At 40.5% G+C, this 15,886-nt stretch overlaps 2 protein-coding genes across 5 annotated transcripts in view; one reads left to right on the top strand and one right to left on the bottom strand.

The window, feature by feature from the left end:
- Positions 1-5,048, top strand: part of rigi (RNA sensor RIG-I) — a 72,719-nt gene extending 67,671 nt beyond the window's left edge. For both annotated transcript variants that reach the window (XM_059974808.1, XM_059974807.1), the window contains one exon: positions 4,077-5,048. In XM_059974808.1, the coding sequence (XP_059830791.1) occupies positions 4,077-4,376 (300 nt within the window). In that variant the 3' untranslated portion in view covers positions 4,377-5,048. The remainder of the gene's footprint in view (positions 1-4,076) is intronic.
- Positions 5,049-5,183: 135 nt separating this feature from the next.
- Positions 5,184-15,886, bottom strand: part of LOC132396832 (cytoplasmic aconitate hydratase) — a 74,348-nt gene continuing 63,645 nt past the window's right edge. For all 3 annotated transcript variants that reach the window (XM_059974810.1, XM_059974812.1, XM_059974811.1), the window contains exon 21: positions 5,184-13,543. In XM_059974810.1, the coding sequence (XP_059830793.1) occupies positions 13,427-13,543 (117 nt within the window). In that variant the 3' untranslated portion in view covers positions 5,184-13,426. The remainder of the gene's footprint in view (positions 13,544-15,886) is intronic.

The following is a 15,886-nucleotide window of genomic DNA, read 5'->3' as shown; positions in this document are numbered from 1 at the left end:
ATTGGTACATGGAGCTTAGAAAAATAGAGGGCTATGAGTAAGCCTAGTAATTTCTAAGGTAGGGACATTTTTGGTATAACTTTGTGGGCCAAAGGGCCTGTATTGTGCTGTAGGTTTTCTATGTTTTTAAGTGTGCAAAGTATCATAAATGTCATGTCTCATTTGATGGACTGGTAATGATATGGAAAATCTGGTGGATCTAGTGAGCACCTGTCAATCACAATGTGGAAAATCTATCTGGTCCAATATCTGGTCATCAGGAACATCTCTGATCTCTGTGGATGCATGTAACTATTTCTCAGCAGAATTGATGAGGCAGTTAAAAGAGGTTTAAGGAACCCAAGTGGGTAGATTAACTTAAAGACAAGAATCCAATTGAATGATGAAATAGGCTTGAAGAACCAAGTGGCTTGCTTACGGTGAAGGATGCATTTTTCCACTACAGACATAGACTGTAGCAACAATAACTCTTTGTTAAACAGTAACACAGCTAGTTTCATAGCAAATCTCCCTCTTCTGGGCAGAAGAGTAACTTACTCAGCTTTTTATCTTTCTTTTTTCCACACTGGCTCTCTTGTAGTTTTTTAATAAGCTTGCCAATTTAGAGGCTATTGCAATTTTATTGGCATGCCTCCTAAACAACAAATTGATTTAATTTCTGAGCATAAGACGATAGTAAGATGATAGTGAGGCTGTCTCCTCTGGTCCTAGACTGGCTCAATATAGGCAACAGCAAGTTAACCTTTAGGGAATCCTGCACACACATTTGAGGTTTGAAATTTCTACCCGCTTAGAAAATAGGCTATGCCTTTATTCCTTCTACAAAAGAGCATGAATCACACACATCCCTACACTGTATTCCATCTGCTACTTCTTTGCCATTCCCCCAGTCTATCCAAGTCCTTCTGCAGACTCCCTGTCAGCCCTCAACCCATATTTGCATCGTCTGCAAACTTAGCCACAAACTCATCAATTTAGTCATCCAAATCGTTGACATATAATGTGAAAAGAAATGGTCCCAAGACCAGCCCCTGCTGAACACCACCAGTCATTGGCTGCCAACCAGAAAAGGCCCCCTTCATTCCAACGCTTTGCCTCCTGCCAGTCAGCCAATCCTCATTCCATGCTAGTATCATTCCTGTAATGCCACGGGCTCTTACTTTGTTAAGTAGCCTCAAGTGTGGCACCTCCCTCACTTCTTAAAGAGTGGAATGACATTTGCAATTTTCCAGTCCTCCAGAACTATTCCAGAATCTAGTGATTCTTGAAAGATTATTTACTAATGCCACTACAATCTCTTCAAGTGCTCTACCTATTTCAGAATCCTGGGGTGTAGTCCATCTGGTCCAAGTAACTTTGGATCTTTCAGCTTCCCAAGCAGCTTCTCCTTAATAATAGCAACCACGCTCACTTCTGCCCGACACGCTTGAATTTCTGTCATATTGCTAGTGACTTCCACAGTGAAGACTAATACAAAATACTTAATAAGTTCATCTGCCATTTTTGTCCTCCATTACTGCCTCTTCATTTTCTGGTGGTTCAATATTTTCTCTTACCTCTCTTTTATTCTATATTTCTGAAAAAAATCTTTGGTATCCTCTTTGATATTACTGGTTGTCTTACCTTCATATTTCATCTTTTCTCTCCTTATACTTAATTTAGTTTCCTTCTGTTGGTTTTTAAAAGCTTCCCAATCCCCTAAATTCCCACTAATTTTTGCTCTTTTGCTTTTATGCTGTCTTTGACTTCCCTTGTCAGCCATGGTTACCTCACCCTCCCTTTAGAATATATCTACCCTTCACCTTCTAAATTGCCCCCAGAAATTCCAGCTTTTTCTGTTCTGCTATTATCCCTTCCAGTCAATTTTAGCCAGCTCCTCTCTCATGCCTCTATAATTCCTTTTACTTACCAGTAATAATAATACATCATGCTTTACCTTCTCCCTCTCAAACTGCAGGGCAATTCTATTATGATCACTGACTCCTAAGGTTCCTTCCAGAATTGCCTTTCTCCTATCAGGGTCAACCACAAGTTGCTCTAGAAAGCCATCTAGTAGGCATTCTACAAATTCTCCCTCTTGGAATCCAGCATCAACTTGATTTGCCCAATCAAACTGCATAATTGAAATCTTATGACAATGGTGACATTGTCTTTTCTATTTCCCATTGAAGTGTATGTCCCACATCACGGCTACTGTTTAGGGGCCTGTATATAATTCCAATGTGGCCTTCTTTTTGCCCTTGTAGTTTATTAACTCTACCCACAAGGACTCTAAATCTCCCAATCCTATGTTATCTCTTTCTAAAGATTTGATGTAATTTTTTTTACCACCACCCCATCTCCTCTGCCTACCTGCCAGTCCTTTTGATACAAGGTGTATGCTTGGATGATAAGTTCCCAACTATGATCTTCTTTCAGCCGCAAATCAGTGATGCCCAGAACATCATACCTGCCAATCTCTGAGCTACAAGATCATCTACCTTATTCTGTATACTGTGTACATTCAAATATAACAACTTTGGTCCTGTTTTCATCACCCTTTCAATTTTGCCCCATGTTACAGTTCAGCTCATCCCACTGACTGTAAATTGCCCTATCATCTACCTGTCTTTCCTCACTGTGTCGCTACACACTGCATCGACTTGTATATCAAAAGTCAGGAGGGGTAATACCTCAGCCCTATTACCCAGGTTCCCATCCCCCTGACCACTTAGTTTAAACCCTTACCAACAGCTCTGTCAAACCCCTGAAAGGTTTTTGGTCCCCCTTGTGTTCAGGAGTAACCCATTCTTTTTGTACACATTGTACTTTCCCAAGATCTCAATGATCCAGAAATCTTAATCCCTGCCCCCTGCACCGGTTTCTCAGCCCCTCATTCTTCTGTACTTTCATGCTACTCCTGCCCTGATGAGCACGTGGAACTGGGAGTAATCCAGAGATTACTAGAGGTTCTGTTCTTCAGCCTCTTCCCTAACTCCTTAAACTCATCTCATAGGACCCTTCCCCTTTTCTAACACTGTTATTGGTGCTAATGTGCACCACAGCCTCTGGCTGCTCACCATTTCTCGAATGCAGACCCTCTGAGTCATGCTGGACCCCAGCATCTGAGAGGCAACACACCACTCTGACTTCTCTTTCACGGCCACAGAGTCACTTGTCCATCCCCCTATCGAGTCTCCTTTCACTATCGCTCTGCCTGACTCTACCGTTCCCTACTGAGCCTCAGAACTGGCCACAGTGCCATTGGGCTGGCTGCTGCTGTTGTGGCCTGATAGGTCATCTCTCCCTATCCCCATGCAGTATCCAAATAGGTACACTTGTTGTTGAGGGGAATGAGTGAATGACCATAGGGGAACCCTGCAATGACTGCTTACTCCCTTTACCTCTCCTGGTGGCCACCTATCTACTGTATTGTAGGTGTGACTACCTCAGTAGAAGTATCACGTATGAATTTTTCAGCCTCCCAGATGGTCCTGAGTGCACCCAGCTCCAACTCCAGCTGCTAACCTTGTCAGTCAGGAGCTGAAGTTGGGTGTAATTCCAGCAGATGTAGTCACCAAGGGGACCATTACCCTGAAATTCTACATCTAACAGGAGGAGCATTCTACTGCCTGAACCAATATCCTGCCAACACTTATTATACCTCAAACTGAAGTTCTAGCCTGCACTGTGCTTGTCCAAGCCTGCCAATTCCAACAATGGCTACTTCGCTTAAATCTCACTTTTTTTAGCCATTGCAAAGTTACTATTAACCCAAGCAATCCCCAGCTTTGCAGACAAGTAAATCTCTGTAGATGATCAGACAGCTATTTTATAGAATAATCTTCATATTGTTTGCCTTATCTGTGCTAGTGGAATATTTACGAGCCCGTATCCGTTTCAGGTATTTTCTCCTTAACTGTTCTCTTCATCCTATGGAAGCCTATACGTCAATAGTATATTTCACACAAAGGAATTAAGAGAATGTTTATTTTATATATGCACATATGAACAGCAGTCTTCAATAACCATAAATGTAATGATGACTGAGGGTTAAATACCATTCTAGAATGGATGCTTAAATGTTTTTCTTTCAGGATTCACATCATGTGGTTATTGACAAAAACTTCTCGAACCACTATCAAACTCAACCTCACAGAAACCCGAAGAGATTTGGTTCAATGCAGAAAAGAGAGAAGTTGCACTGCAAGGTCTGTGGACATGACTGGGGCATCACTGCAAATTTCAACATATTTAAAGATCTACCAGTAATTAAAATTGAGAGTTTTGTTCTCCAAAACATCAAAACTGATGCTCAGGTTATTGTAAGGAAATGGAGGGATGTACCATTTTCAATCAGTAAGTTTGAAGGTACTGAATTTAGTCAGGACCCATAAATAAGATCTGAAACATCAATTTCCTTATTAGATGACTTCATTAAACATAAAATTGTCACCCCATAACAGAAGTTTGATACACTTTCCAACTTAGAATCAGAATCATGTGTATTATCACCCGCATGGGTCGTGGAATTTGTTAACTAAGCAGCAGCAGCGGTACATGATAATATAGAAAGGAAAAAAAAATCAATCAATCACAGCAAGTATGTTTATGTATTTTGAATAGATTTAAAATAGTGCAAAAACAGAAATAATATTTCAAAAAGTGAGGTAGTATCCATGGGTTCAGTGTCTATTTAGGAGTTGTATGGCAGAGGGGAAGGAGCTGTTCCTGTAATTTAGCTGCAAAACCAATCGAGCACGGTTAGAATTTTCATTCAGCACTTGGCCATCAGGAGTCAATTTTTGAAATTGATTTTTGAAATGATCTGGAGATTCAAATCTTGACTACAAAGCAATGTAAATACTTACTTTCCAGTTATAAGCCTGAATTTCTTGCTAGAATAATGCACTGATAAATATATCAGAACATTGGTGTACAGAAACCAAGATATCATGCAGTCATTTGGATAAAATCTTGATGTGACAATCATACACTTTGTTATTGACTAGTAGATGAAGTATTTTCATTCTGGTTGCACAAATAAATGAAAGCTACTAATAAATGTATTCCAGGTTTCAGCTTTTTTTTTAGAAGTGGTGAGCATGTGCAGCTTATAGCCATAGGGAGTTAGAAACATAGAAAACCTACAGCACAAAACAGGTCCTTCAGCCCACAAAGCTGTGCCAAACATGTCCTTACCTTAGAACTACCTAGGCTTACCCGTAGCCCTCCGTTTTTCTAAGCTCCAAGTACCTATGGTTGAGGCAAGTAACCTGTTTGGTGGAACCCAAATCATACCAACCCTAGATATATATTGCTTATGAAAAGTGGCCTCACTACTGAGTCACATGGCTGTTAGCAGAGTTAGCTATCAGGCCAGGTTTGTATACGAACCTGGTGAAAGGGTTGCATCCTTATCTCCCTCCATAGATTTTACCTGAGTTCCTCCAGATTTCACCATCTGCTGTTCTCATGTCTCTGGAATTATAGCCCAGTTTGACTATTTCTATGCTGTAGACTCAAGAGAAAGTGCTTGACTCAAATACGTAGGGCAACTTTTTAAACTTTAGCAACTATATTTGTACGAGTCATTTAGAGGTATACTGAATTTTCTATGAAGAATTAAGATGCACAAATGACAAATTACCATGTTGTAAATTTATGAAAATATAGGTATGTGCAGTGCACTATGATAATTCTCCAAGACAAAAGCCTCATCCCTTGAAGCAGTATATTCCAAACAAACAAGGCTTAACAGGAGGACTAGAAGTGTAGGGTGATACTTAGAAACATAAGGAGTATAAAATATCACTGACAAACAAGGTCAAAGAAAATACTTTAAGTATTTTCAGCTACATTAGGGACATGAGGGTGGCCAGCAAAAGAGTAGGCCTCATTAGGGGCCAAAGGAGCAATCTATTCATAGAGCCTGAGGGTGTATGTAAAGTCTCCAATGATTATTTTTCACCTGTACTCACTGAAAAAAGTTGGGGAATTCATGTAGAGGGTTTGTGAAATTCTACAAAACTACCATTGAAAGGGAGGATGCCTTGGACTGAAAGGTGGTTAAAATCCCCAGTATGGAATGACATGTTTCCCAGGTTGCTATGGGAGCAAGGGAGAAAACTGCTGGGGTCGAGAGTCTTTCAAATCAGTAAAATGCCAGACCATGCAGAACTGCAAATGTGGAGGCTGTATTCACAAAGGTCTGTGAGTAAACCAGCTAATTACAGGTCAGTGATTCTAATGCTAATTAAAGGAAAGTAATTGGAAAATAAAATTCTGAAATACACTTGGAAAGGCATGGCTTTATTAGGGAAGGATACCATCTGACCAGTTTGACTGAATTTTTCCAAAGAGATAGTGTCTTTGAAGACAGTGATGGACCTTAGTAAGGTCTGTGCTTGGCGGAGTGGAGTTACATCTCTACCAAAGACAGTGTTAGACACTCCTTCGCTCCACTAACCTGTGTGTCACCCTTGGACAAGATGTACCTCCTGCTTAGCATATCACAAGTTCTGGCTTTGCAACCACTGATGCCAGGCAGACACCTTTAAGGAGTATTGATAATGGTTGGGGTTACCAGCCTTGTAAAAACACTGCCCAGAAGGTGCCCAGTGTAAGGTCTGATTAGTCCAAAGGTTAGAGTCATTCATGGGATCCATAGCATGGTGACAAATTAGATCGAAAATAAGCTTGATTACAAGAAGCAGAGGTTTTGTGATTGAAAACCTGTGACATGGTGTACCACAGGAATCTTGCTATTTGTTTTATACTGTACATTAATAACTTGACGTGAATGTAGGAGATGTTAAACTGTCATTGATATTATTAATAGAGTGGAGGGTTGTCTACTAGACCAAAGGATGACATTGATACCAGAACAGTAATAAATGTAATTTAATCATGATAAATGTACGGTGATGCATTTGGAAGTACTAAATTTTGAATATACAACTGTAAATGGTATTCTAGGGAATACTGAGGGGAAAAGGAACTTTGGGGTGAAGTTTCCCATTGGATAAGGTGATTAAAGGAAGCATACAAGATACTCGGCTGGAGTACAGAATATAACAGAGGTTATGGTACAGTTTTTATAAAATATTAATAAGGTCACAGCTGGAGTAGTGCACAAGATATAGGAGCAGGATTTGGGCATTCTGCCCATTGAGTCTACTCTGCCATTGCAGTATGACTGATCCATTACTCTCTCAGCTGCCTTCTCTACATATCCCTTCATGCTCTGACTATTCAAGAATCTATCAACCTCTGCTTTAACTATACCTGATGACTTGGCCTCCACAGTCATCTGTGGCAACAAATTCCAGATTTGCCAGTCTCCAGCTAAAGAAATTACTCATCTCCATTCTAAATGGAGGTCCCTCTATTCCAGGGGTTTTCAACCTGGGATCACAGGCCCATCAGTTAATGGCACAAAAAAGGTTGGGAACTCCTACTCTATTCTGAGGCTGTGTCCTCTGGTCCTAGACTCCCCCAACCACAGGAAACATCTTCTCCATATCCACTCTGTATAGGCCTTTCAACATCTGATAGGTTTCAATGAGATCCTCCCTCATCCTTCTGAATTCCTGTGAGTACAGTCCCAGTGCTGGCTGCCATATTATAGGAACGATGTGCTATTGACTGGACAGATAAAGAGAAGTTTCTCTGGAACCTTACCTAGAATGATGTGTTTAAGTTTTTAGGGGAGATGGGACAGGTTGGGGGGGGGGGAGGGGTCTGTGCTCCGATGGACGGATATTACATTTATGGGGGCATCAGTAGAGTAGATAGCAGAGATGGGTAAAGTGAGGGGGCATAGATTCAAGGTAAAGGGAAAGAGGGAATGAGAGGCGGAGTCTTTTCACACTTGAGTGTTGGAATCTAGAAAATTAATGCCCGAGGGGGTGATAGAGACAAAGGCTCTGCCAACATACAAGTATCTTGAAGAGGACTTGAATCACCAATGTATGGAATCTGTAAGCCAGGTATTGGAAAATGATATTACCATAGTGGGAACTTAACCATCAGTGGGCCAAAGTGTGCGTTAGACCATTAAATTCAACGAGGCTATCCTATTTCTGTCAAAGAACACCCAATGAACTAGTATTTGTCATTTACCATGTTTCAAGACTTAATGGTTTATACTATTGATTTATTCATCAATCCAAAAAAAAAACAGTAAACGTCAACAGAAACGTTCCTACAACCAGCAAAATACCAGATAACATTATTTGCAATTTGTCCTTTGTCGGGAGCTCAAAGAAAAAGATGGCTACTGCATTTTAAAATTGGGTTTTCTAGAGGTGCGGCCACCTGAAGAAAATTTTATAATATAGCAGATATATTCTTACAGATGGTGCATTTTAGTAACAACCATCAAGTCTAGATGCCACAGATAAATTCCTAGATAAAATTTAAAGTTGTATGTGTAAAATAAAAAGTTTGACGGGGGGGGGGGGGGTGGATCACAGTAGCGTAGTGGTTAGCACAACGCTATACAGTACAGGCAATCCAGATTCAGTTCCCAATACTGCCTGTAAAGGAGTTTCTACCTTCTCCCCGTGACCATGTGGGTTTCCTCCCACAGTCCAAAGACATACCAGTTGGTAGGTTAATTGGTCTTTTAAATTGCCCCATGATTAGGCTAGGATCAAATCAGGAGATTGCTGGGGCAACACGGTTCAAATGGCTAGAAAGGCCCTCCATGCAGTATCTCAATTAAAAAAAAACAGAATACTTGAAACGTAACCTTGTGGGTAGTAATTTGTAAAATTTAGTCTATGGGTGGAAGTTAGCTGAGGAGATGAAATATAATAAATAGGATAAAACAGGAGTCCATGGAGAGGGACAGATTGGTAGTGTAGTGGTTAGCACGAAACTGTACAATGCCAGCAACCTGGGTTCAATTCCCGCCGCTGCCTACAAGGAGTTTGTTAGTTCTCCCCATAACCGTGTAGGTTACGGTTACCTCCAGGTGCTCCAGTTTCCTCCCACAGTTCCAAGGACGGTCCAGTTGGTAGGTTAATTGGCCATTGTAAAAATTGTCCTGTGGTTAGGCTAGGGTTAAACTGGGGGTTGCTGTGTGGCGCGGTTTGAAGGGCTGGAAGGCCTATTTTGTGCCGTATCTCTAACAATTTTAAAAAATTAAATATTGCAGCTCCTTTAAGATGACATTTTCCAAGTACAATAATGATTTACTTTGGTACATAAGAACGTAAGAAATAGGAGCAGGAGTAGGCCATCCAGCTCATCGAGCTTGCCCGGCCATTCAATAAGATCATGGCTAATCTGTCCATAAACTCAGCTCCATCTACTTGCCTTTTCCCCTTAACCTTTAATTCCCTTACTATGTAAAAATCTATCTAACTATCTTAAATACAGTGGCATGCAAAAGTTTGGGCATCCTTATCAAAATTTCTGTTACTGTAAATAGTTAAGTGAATAGAAGATGAACTGATTTCCAGAAGTCATAAAGTTAAAGACGACACATTCTTTTCAACATTTTAAGCAAGATTATTTTTGTTTAGGGCGAAAAAATGGAAAGGAGCACCATGCAAAAATTTGGGCACCCCAAGAGATTTGAGCTCTCAGACCTTAATTAGCTTGTTAGGACTATGGCTTGTTCACAGTCATTGTTAGGAAAGGCCAGGTGATGCAAATTTCAAAGCTTTATAAATACCCTGACTCCTCAAACCTTGTCCCAACAATCAGCAGCCATGGGCTCCTCGAAGCAGCTACCTAGTATTCTGAAAATTAAAATAAATGATGCCACAAAGCAGAAGGCTATAAGAAAATAGCAAAGTGTTTTCAGGTAGCCGTTTCCTCAGTTCATAATGTAATTAAGAAATGGCAGTTAACAGGAACGGTGGAAGTCAAGTTGAGGTCTGGAAGACCAAGAAAACTTTCCAAGAGAACTGCTTGTAGGATTGCTAGAAAGGCAAATCAAAACCCTCTTTTGACTGCAAAAGACCTTCAGAAAGACTTATCAGACTCTGGAGTGGTGGTGGGTGCACTGTTCTACTGTGCAGCAACACCTGCACAAATAAGACCTTCATGGAAGAGTCATCAGAAGAAAACCTTTCCTGCGTCCTCACCACAAAATTCAGCGTCAGAAGTTTGAAAAGGAACATCTAAACAAGCCTGATGCATTTTGGAAACAAGTCCTGTGGACTGATGAAGTTAAAATAGAACTTTTTGGCTGTAATGAGCAAAGGTATGTTTGGAGAAAAAAGGGTGCAGAATTTCATGAAAAGAACACTTCACCAACTGTTAAGCACGAAGGTGGATTGATCATGCTTTGGGCTTGTGTTGCAGCCAGTGGCACAGGGAATATTTCACTGGTAGAAGGAAGAATGAATTCAAATAAATACCAGCAAATTCTGGAAGCAAACATCACACCGTCTGTAAAAAAGCTGAAGATGAAAAGAGGATGCCTTCTACAACTGGATAATGATCCCAAACCCACCTCAAAATCCACAATGGACTACTTCAAGAAGCGCAAGCTGAAGTTTTTGCCACAGCCCTTACAGTCTCCCAATGTAAGCATCTTCGAAAATCCGTGGATAGACCTCAAAAGAGCAGTGCATGCAAGACGGCCCAAGAATCTCACAGAACTAGAAGCCTTTTGCAAGGAAGAATGGGCAAAAATCCCCCAAACAAGGATCGAAAGACTCTTAGCTGGCTACAGAAAGCATTTACAAGCTGTGAGACTTGCCAAAGCGGGTGTTACTAAGTACATACTGACCATGCAGGGTGCCCAAACTTTTGCTTCGGGCCCTTTTCCTTTATAATTTTGAAACTGTAAAAGATGGAAATAAATTTAAAAAAAGTAATCTTGCTTAAAATATTAAAGAAATGTATCATCTTTAACTTTATGCCTTTTGGATAGTAACAGAAATTTTGACCAGGGGTGCTCAAACTTCTGCATGCCACTGTATATTTAGCGAAAAAGCCTCAACTGCTTCCCTAGGCAGAGAATTCCACAGATTCACCGCTCTCTGGAAAAACCAGGTTCTCCTCATCTCCATCCTAAATCTCCTCTCCTGAATCTTGAGGCAATGTCCTCTAGTTCTAGTCTCGCCTACCAATGGAAACAACTTTACTACTTCTGTCTTATCGATCCCTTTCAAAATTTTGTATGTTTCTATAAGATTCCCTCCCATTCTTCTGAATTCCAGAGAGTATAGTCCCAGGCGACTGAATCTCTCCTAAGTTAACCCCTTCATCTCTGGAATCAACCTGGCAAAGCTCCTCTGCACCGCTTCCAAAGCCAGTATATCCTTCCTCAAGTATGGAGACCAGAACAGCACACAGTACTCCAGGTGTGGCCCCACCAGTACCCTGTATTCAATCCCTCTAGCAATGAAGGCCAACGTTCTGTCTGCCTTCTTAATAACCTGTTGCAATTACAAGCCAACTTTTTGCGACTCATGCACAAGCACTCCCAAGACCCTCTGCTCAACAGCATGCTGCAATCTTTCACAATTTAATAATTTGTTATTCTATTACTCCTCCCAAAGTGGATGATCTCACATTCACCAACATTGTATTCCATCTGCCAGACCTTGGCACACTCACTTAACCTATCTATATCCCTCTGCAGACTCTGCACATCCTCTGTACAATTTGCTTTTCCACTCAGTTTAATTTCATCAGCAAATTTTGCTATGCTACACTCAGTCCCCTCTTCCGAATCATCAATGTAAATGGTAAACAGCTGCAGGTTCAGCACCAATCCCTGCGGCACCACTGACTGCCAACCGGAGAAACGCCCAATTATACCAACCCTCTGCCTTGTATTGGTTAACCAATCCACTATCCATGCCAATACATTTCCTCCAACTCCATGCATCCGTATCTTATTTATAAGTCTCTTGCGCAGCACCCTATCGAACACCTTCTGGAAATCCAAGAATATGACATCCACCTGTTCCCCTCTATCCACTGCACTCATTATGTCCTCAAAGAACTCCAGTAAGTTTGTTAAACAGGACCTGCCCTTTCTGAATCCATGCTGTGTCTGTCTAACAGAACAACTCCTTTCTAAATGTTTTGCTATTTCTTCCTTAATGATAGCTTCAAGCCTTTTCCCGACTACAGATATTAAGCTAACTGGCTTATAGTTGCCCATCTTTTGCCAACATCCTTTTTTTTTAAAAAAAGAGGCGTGACATTTGCTGTTTACACATACCAAATTTTTTAGGGACATGCTCATCCATATCTCTGTAACCTCTCCATCTTGTGTTCCTATAAGATCAGTGTTCCTTCAATTCTGACCTATTCAGCATTCTGGAAGTTAACTGCTCTGCCTTTGGTAACTAATTAACCATTAAACTTGGAATTTTATCCCAACCCTTCTGCCTCTGCTTTAAAATTCTTCTACAGTAGATCTCTTTAGCCAAGCTTTTGATCACCTGTCTTTACTGGTGTTAGCTTGTGTCAAATCTTTGTCTACTAACTCTCCTATAATGATGCTTATGAGATTTTACTCTGTTGAAGAAATAGGAGAGTTCGTGTTGTATATGGGTGGGAAGGCAGGGCTAAATAAGCAGAAAGGGCACGATCAGCTGTTAGCTTTTTTTCCTATATTTCTTTTCCTTAGGAGTTTTTAAAGGTGTTCTTGGTGACATTGACAACCTTTAATAAATTGCAAGGGCTTAACAATTTATTTAAAAACCTTTGCATTACTTGGTTCTGTGGATGGCTCTAGGAATTGCCCAACCACTACTAATGAGAATCAATGTCAGAATGGACAGTACAGGCTTGCGTGAATATAGCAGTTTTGTTCTTAAATGATAAACTTCCAGGTGGAACCCCACATTTGTTGAAGTAAGTTTTTCAAAATGCCTTTGAACTAATTACTTTTGGTTTACTAATCCCATTCAACAATAACTTGCATTTATATACCCTCTGCAATTCCATAGCCTACATTATTCAGATTTCCAATCAAAAGCTAACAAATCAATAATTGAAGAACATGATCTAATCATCTTAATCTTCTACCAGACCAAAATGCTCAACCTCTCATTAATAAACTTAATATTTCATATTTTCATCTTGTTCAGCAGCCGTGCAAATACAGAAAACTGTGAAAATAATCAAAGAGAAATCAAGAAAAAAATGTTATTCATCAAAGAATAGTGACAGATTTTGCTCATATTCCATGTTTAATAGTATTGCAAAGGTGTGGCTTCCAAAAATAAATCCCATAATTAAAGCTAAAACAGTTATCTATTCAAGTCATTAAAATTTCTCATTCATGGATGTTATAAAGTTATTGATAATTGTTATCTATTTAAAAACCTCGTTTTAACAAATACACTGCTCCATCCAAATGAAGTGAATGGGAGAGTATCAAATTTTACTTTCAATAATTAGTGCTTTCAACCTATGCATTTTCCGACATGATCAGTCTCCCGCACCATGATTACATGGGGTACAGCTACTGCTGTATCATCTTTCGAATCATATAATTCAGGATACCACCATGCTGGAAATAGGCAAGTTCTACATCGGTATCGAATCTCATGGTGGCTTGGAATGACTTCCCAGTGTCAAGCTGGAAAATAAAAAGAGAAATTCTGTTCAGACATACACATTTTCATATTTTCACAAATCACATTTGTCAGTAACAAGTAAAGCTATTTGGTCATCTCCTATAATACTGGCTTATCCCCACCCCCACCCCCATGAATGAGGGGGGTGGGGGAAGAGATAAAAATTAGATAAATATATGGGAAGATAAAAAGATGAAAAATAAATCACAGGATAAAAGTGCAACAAGAAGGTAAGTTTAACTGTTTTACACATGATCATGTGTCAATTACAGAGACTGTACTCGTTAATAGCATTGCATGACTACTATTGAACAAACTAATAGATTTTTCTAACAAGTGAAGAACCCATTGTCTGGAATGACAATACTGGTTGAAAGAAATGGATTCAGCACTAACTTTCCAAGAGGGAACTAAATTCAGAACTGAAGGAAGGAAAGCAACCTGGGCAATGGCAGCAGAGCAGAAAACTGGTATTATTCAGATGGCTGTAATGCAGCTAAAACAGATACGAAGACATTCTGCGTACCACAGTTCCTGGGTGGTAGTTACACAGGACACAGGTAACAGGATGGCCGTCAGGAGGAGAAAGGGGGCAGGTTGCCAATGCAGGGTTCTCCTGTGGACATACCCCTCAACAGGTATATCGCTTTGGATACTGCTGGGGGGGGGGGGGGGGGGGGGGGAATGACCTAGCAGAAGGAAGTTACATCAATCACATCTCTAGCACTGAGTCTGGCTCTGTGGCTCAGAAGGGAAGGGAGGGGAAGAGGTGATCTGTAGTGATAAGAGGTTCATTGGGTAGGGGAACAGAAAGGAGGTTCTGTGCACAAGATGATGATTTTTAGATGGTATGTAGCCTCACATGCCAAGGTCAGATACATCTCAGGTTGAGTCCACAGCATTCTAAGCAGCCGGAGGTTTTGTCCACATTGGTACCAACAACATGGGTGGAGAGATGATGAGGTCCTGCAGAGTGAGTTCAGGGAGTTAGGTGCCAAGTTAAAGGACAGGACCACCAGAGAAGAGATCTCAATTTCTACTCAGGCCAGAAATAGGAAGATAAACAGTTTAATACATGGCTAAGGAGATGGTGCAGGGGAGAGAGCTTCAGATTTTTGGATCAATGGGCTTTCTTCCAGGGAAGCTGCAATCTATACAGAAGGGTTGGTTTGCATCTGAACTGGAGAGGGACTGATATCTTAGTGGGAAGGTTTTCTAGTGCTGCACAGAGAGGGTTTAAACTAGAGTTGCAGGGAGAGAGGAACCAGAGCGCCAGAACAGATATTGGAGTGTTTGTGGAGAAAGATGTTAAGCCTACATACAAAGTCAGGAATCAAAAGACTGAGCATAATGAAATGAATGTTCTCAGCTGTGTATTCTTCAATGCAAGGAGTATTGTTGGAAAGGTAGATGAGCATAGTGCACAGATCAGCAAGTGGAATTATGACATTGTAGCCATTAGTGAGACTTGGTTGCAGGAGGAGCAGAACTGGCAGCTTATTCTTCCAGGTTTGTTGTTTTAAACGTTGTGGAGCGAGAGAGAATAAAGTGGGTGAGGTGGCATTAGTAGTCAGGGAAATTGTCACAGCAATATTCAGTCAGGACAGACTGGAGAGCTCGTCTAGTGAGGCCTTATGTGTAGAACTGAGGAATAAGAAAGCTATGACCATGTTAATGGGATTATATTATAGACCACACAATAATCAGTAGGATTTAGAGAAGCAAATTTGTAGAGAGATCACAGACTGCTGCAAGAAACGTAAGATTGCGATAGGAGGTGATTTTAATTTTTCGCATACTGACTGGGACTCCCATCCTGTAAAGGGCTGGATAGGATACAGTGCATCAAATGTGTTCAGGGAAGTTTCCTTAATCAGTGCATTGAAGTCACAACTGGAGAGAGTGTGCAATACTTGATCTCCTTTTTAGACAATGAGACAGAGCAGGTGATGTAAGTTTGTGTAAGGGAACACTTAGCATTTAGTGATCATAATACCATTAGTTTGTGGAAAAGAATAGATCTGGTCCTTGTGTTTTTTGAAATTTTGAGGGTGCAGAGTTTGTACATTCCTGTCAGAATAAAAGACAAGGATAACAGGTTTAAGGAACCTTGGTTTTCGAGAGATACTGAGACCTTGGTTAAGATAAATTTGAATAAAACGGGTATGAAGGGCTATGGTCTTAGTGCAGGTCGATGGAACTAGGCAGATTAATAATTCGGTACAGACTAGATGGTCCAAAGGCTTGTTTTTGTGCTGTAGTGTTCTTAAGACCAGAACAAATTTATTGTGCTGTATATTCTAGGATTCCTTATGAATCTAAAATTAAGATTTTGTATTACATTT

This window comes from Hypanus sabinus, chromosome 7 (genome assembly GCF_030144855.1).
Source record: "Hypanus sabinus isolate sHypSab1 chromosome 7, sHypSab1.hap1, whole genome shotgun sequence".
NCBI classification, from domain to species: Eukaryota; Metazoa; Chordata; class Chondrichthyes; order Myliobatiformes; family Dasyatidae; genus Hypanus; species Hypanus sabinus.
The sequence above is the reverse complement of the archived record's forward strand: the minus strand, read 5'-3'. Positions and strand labels throughout refer to the sequence as shown.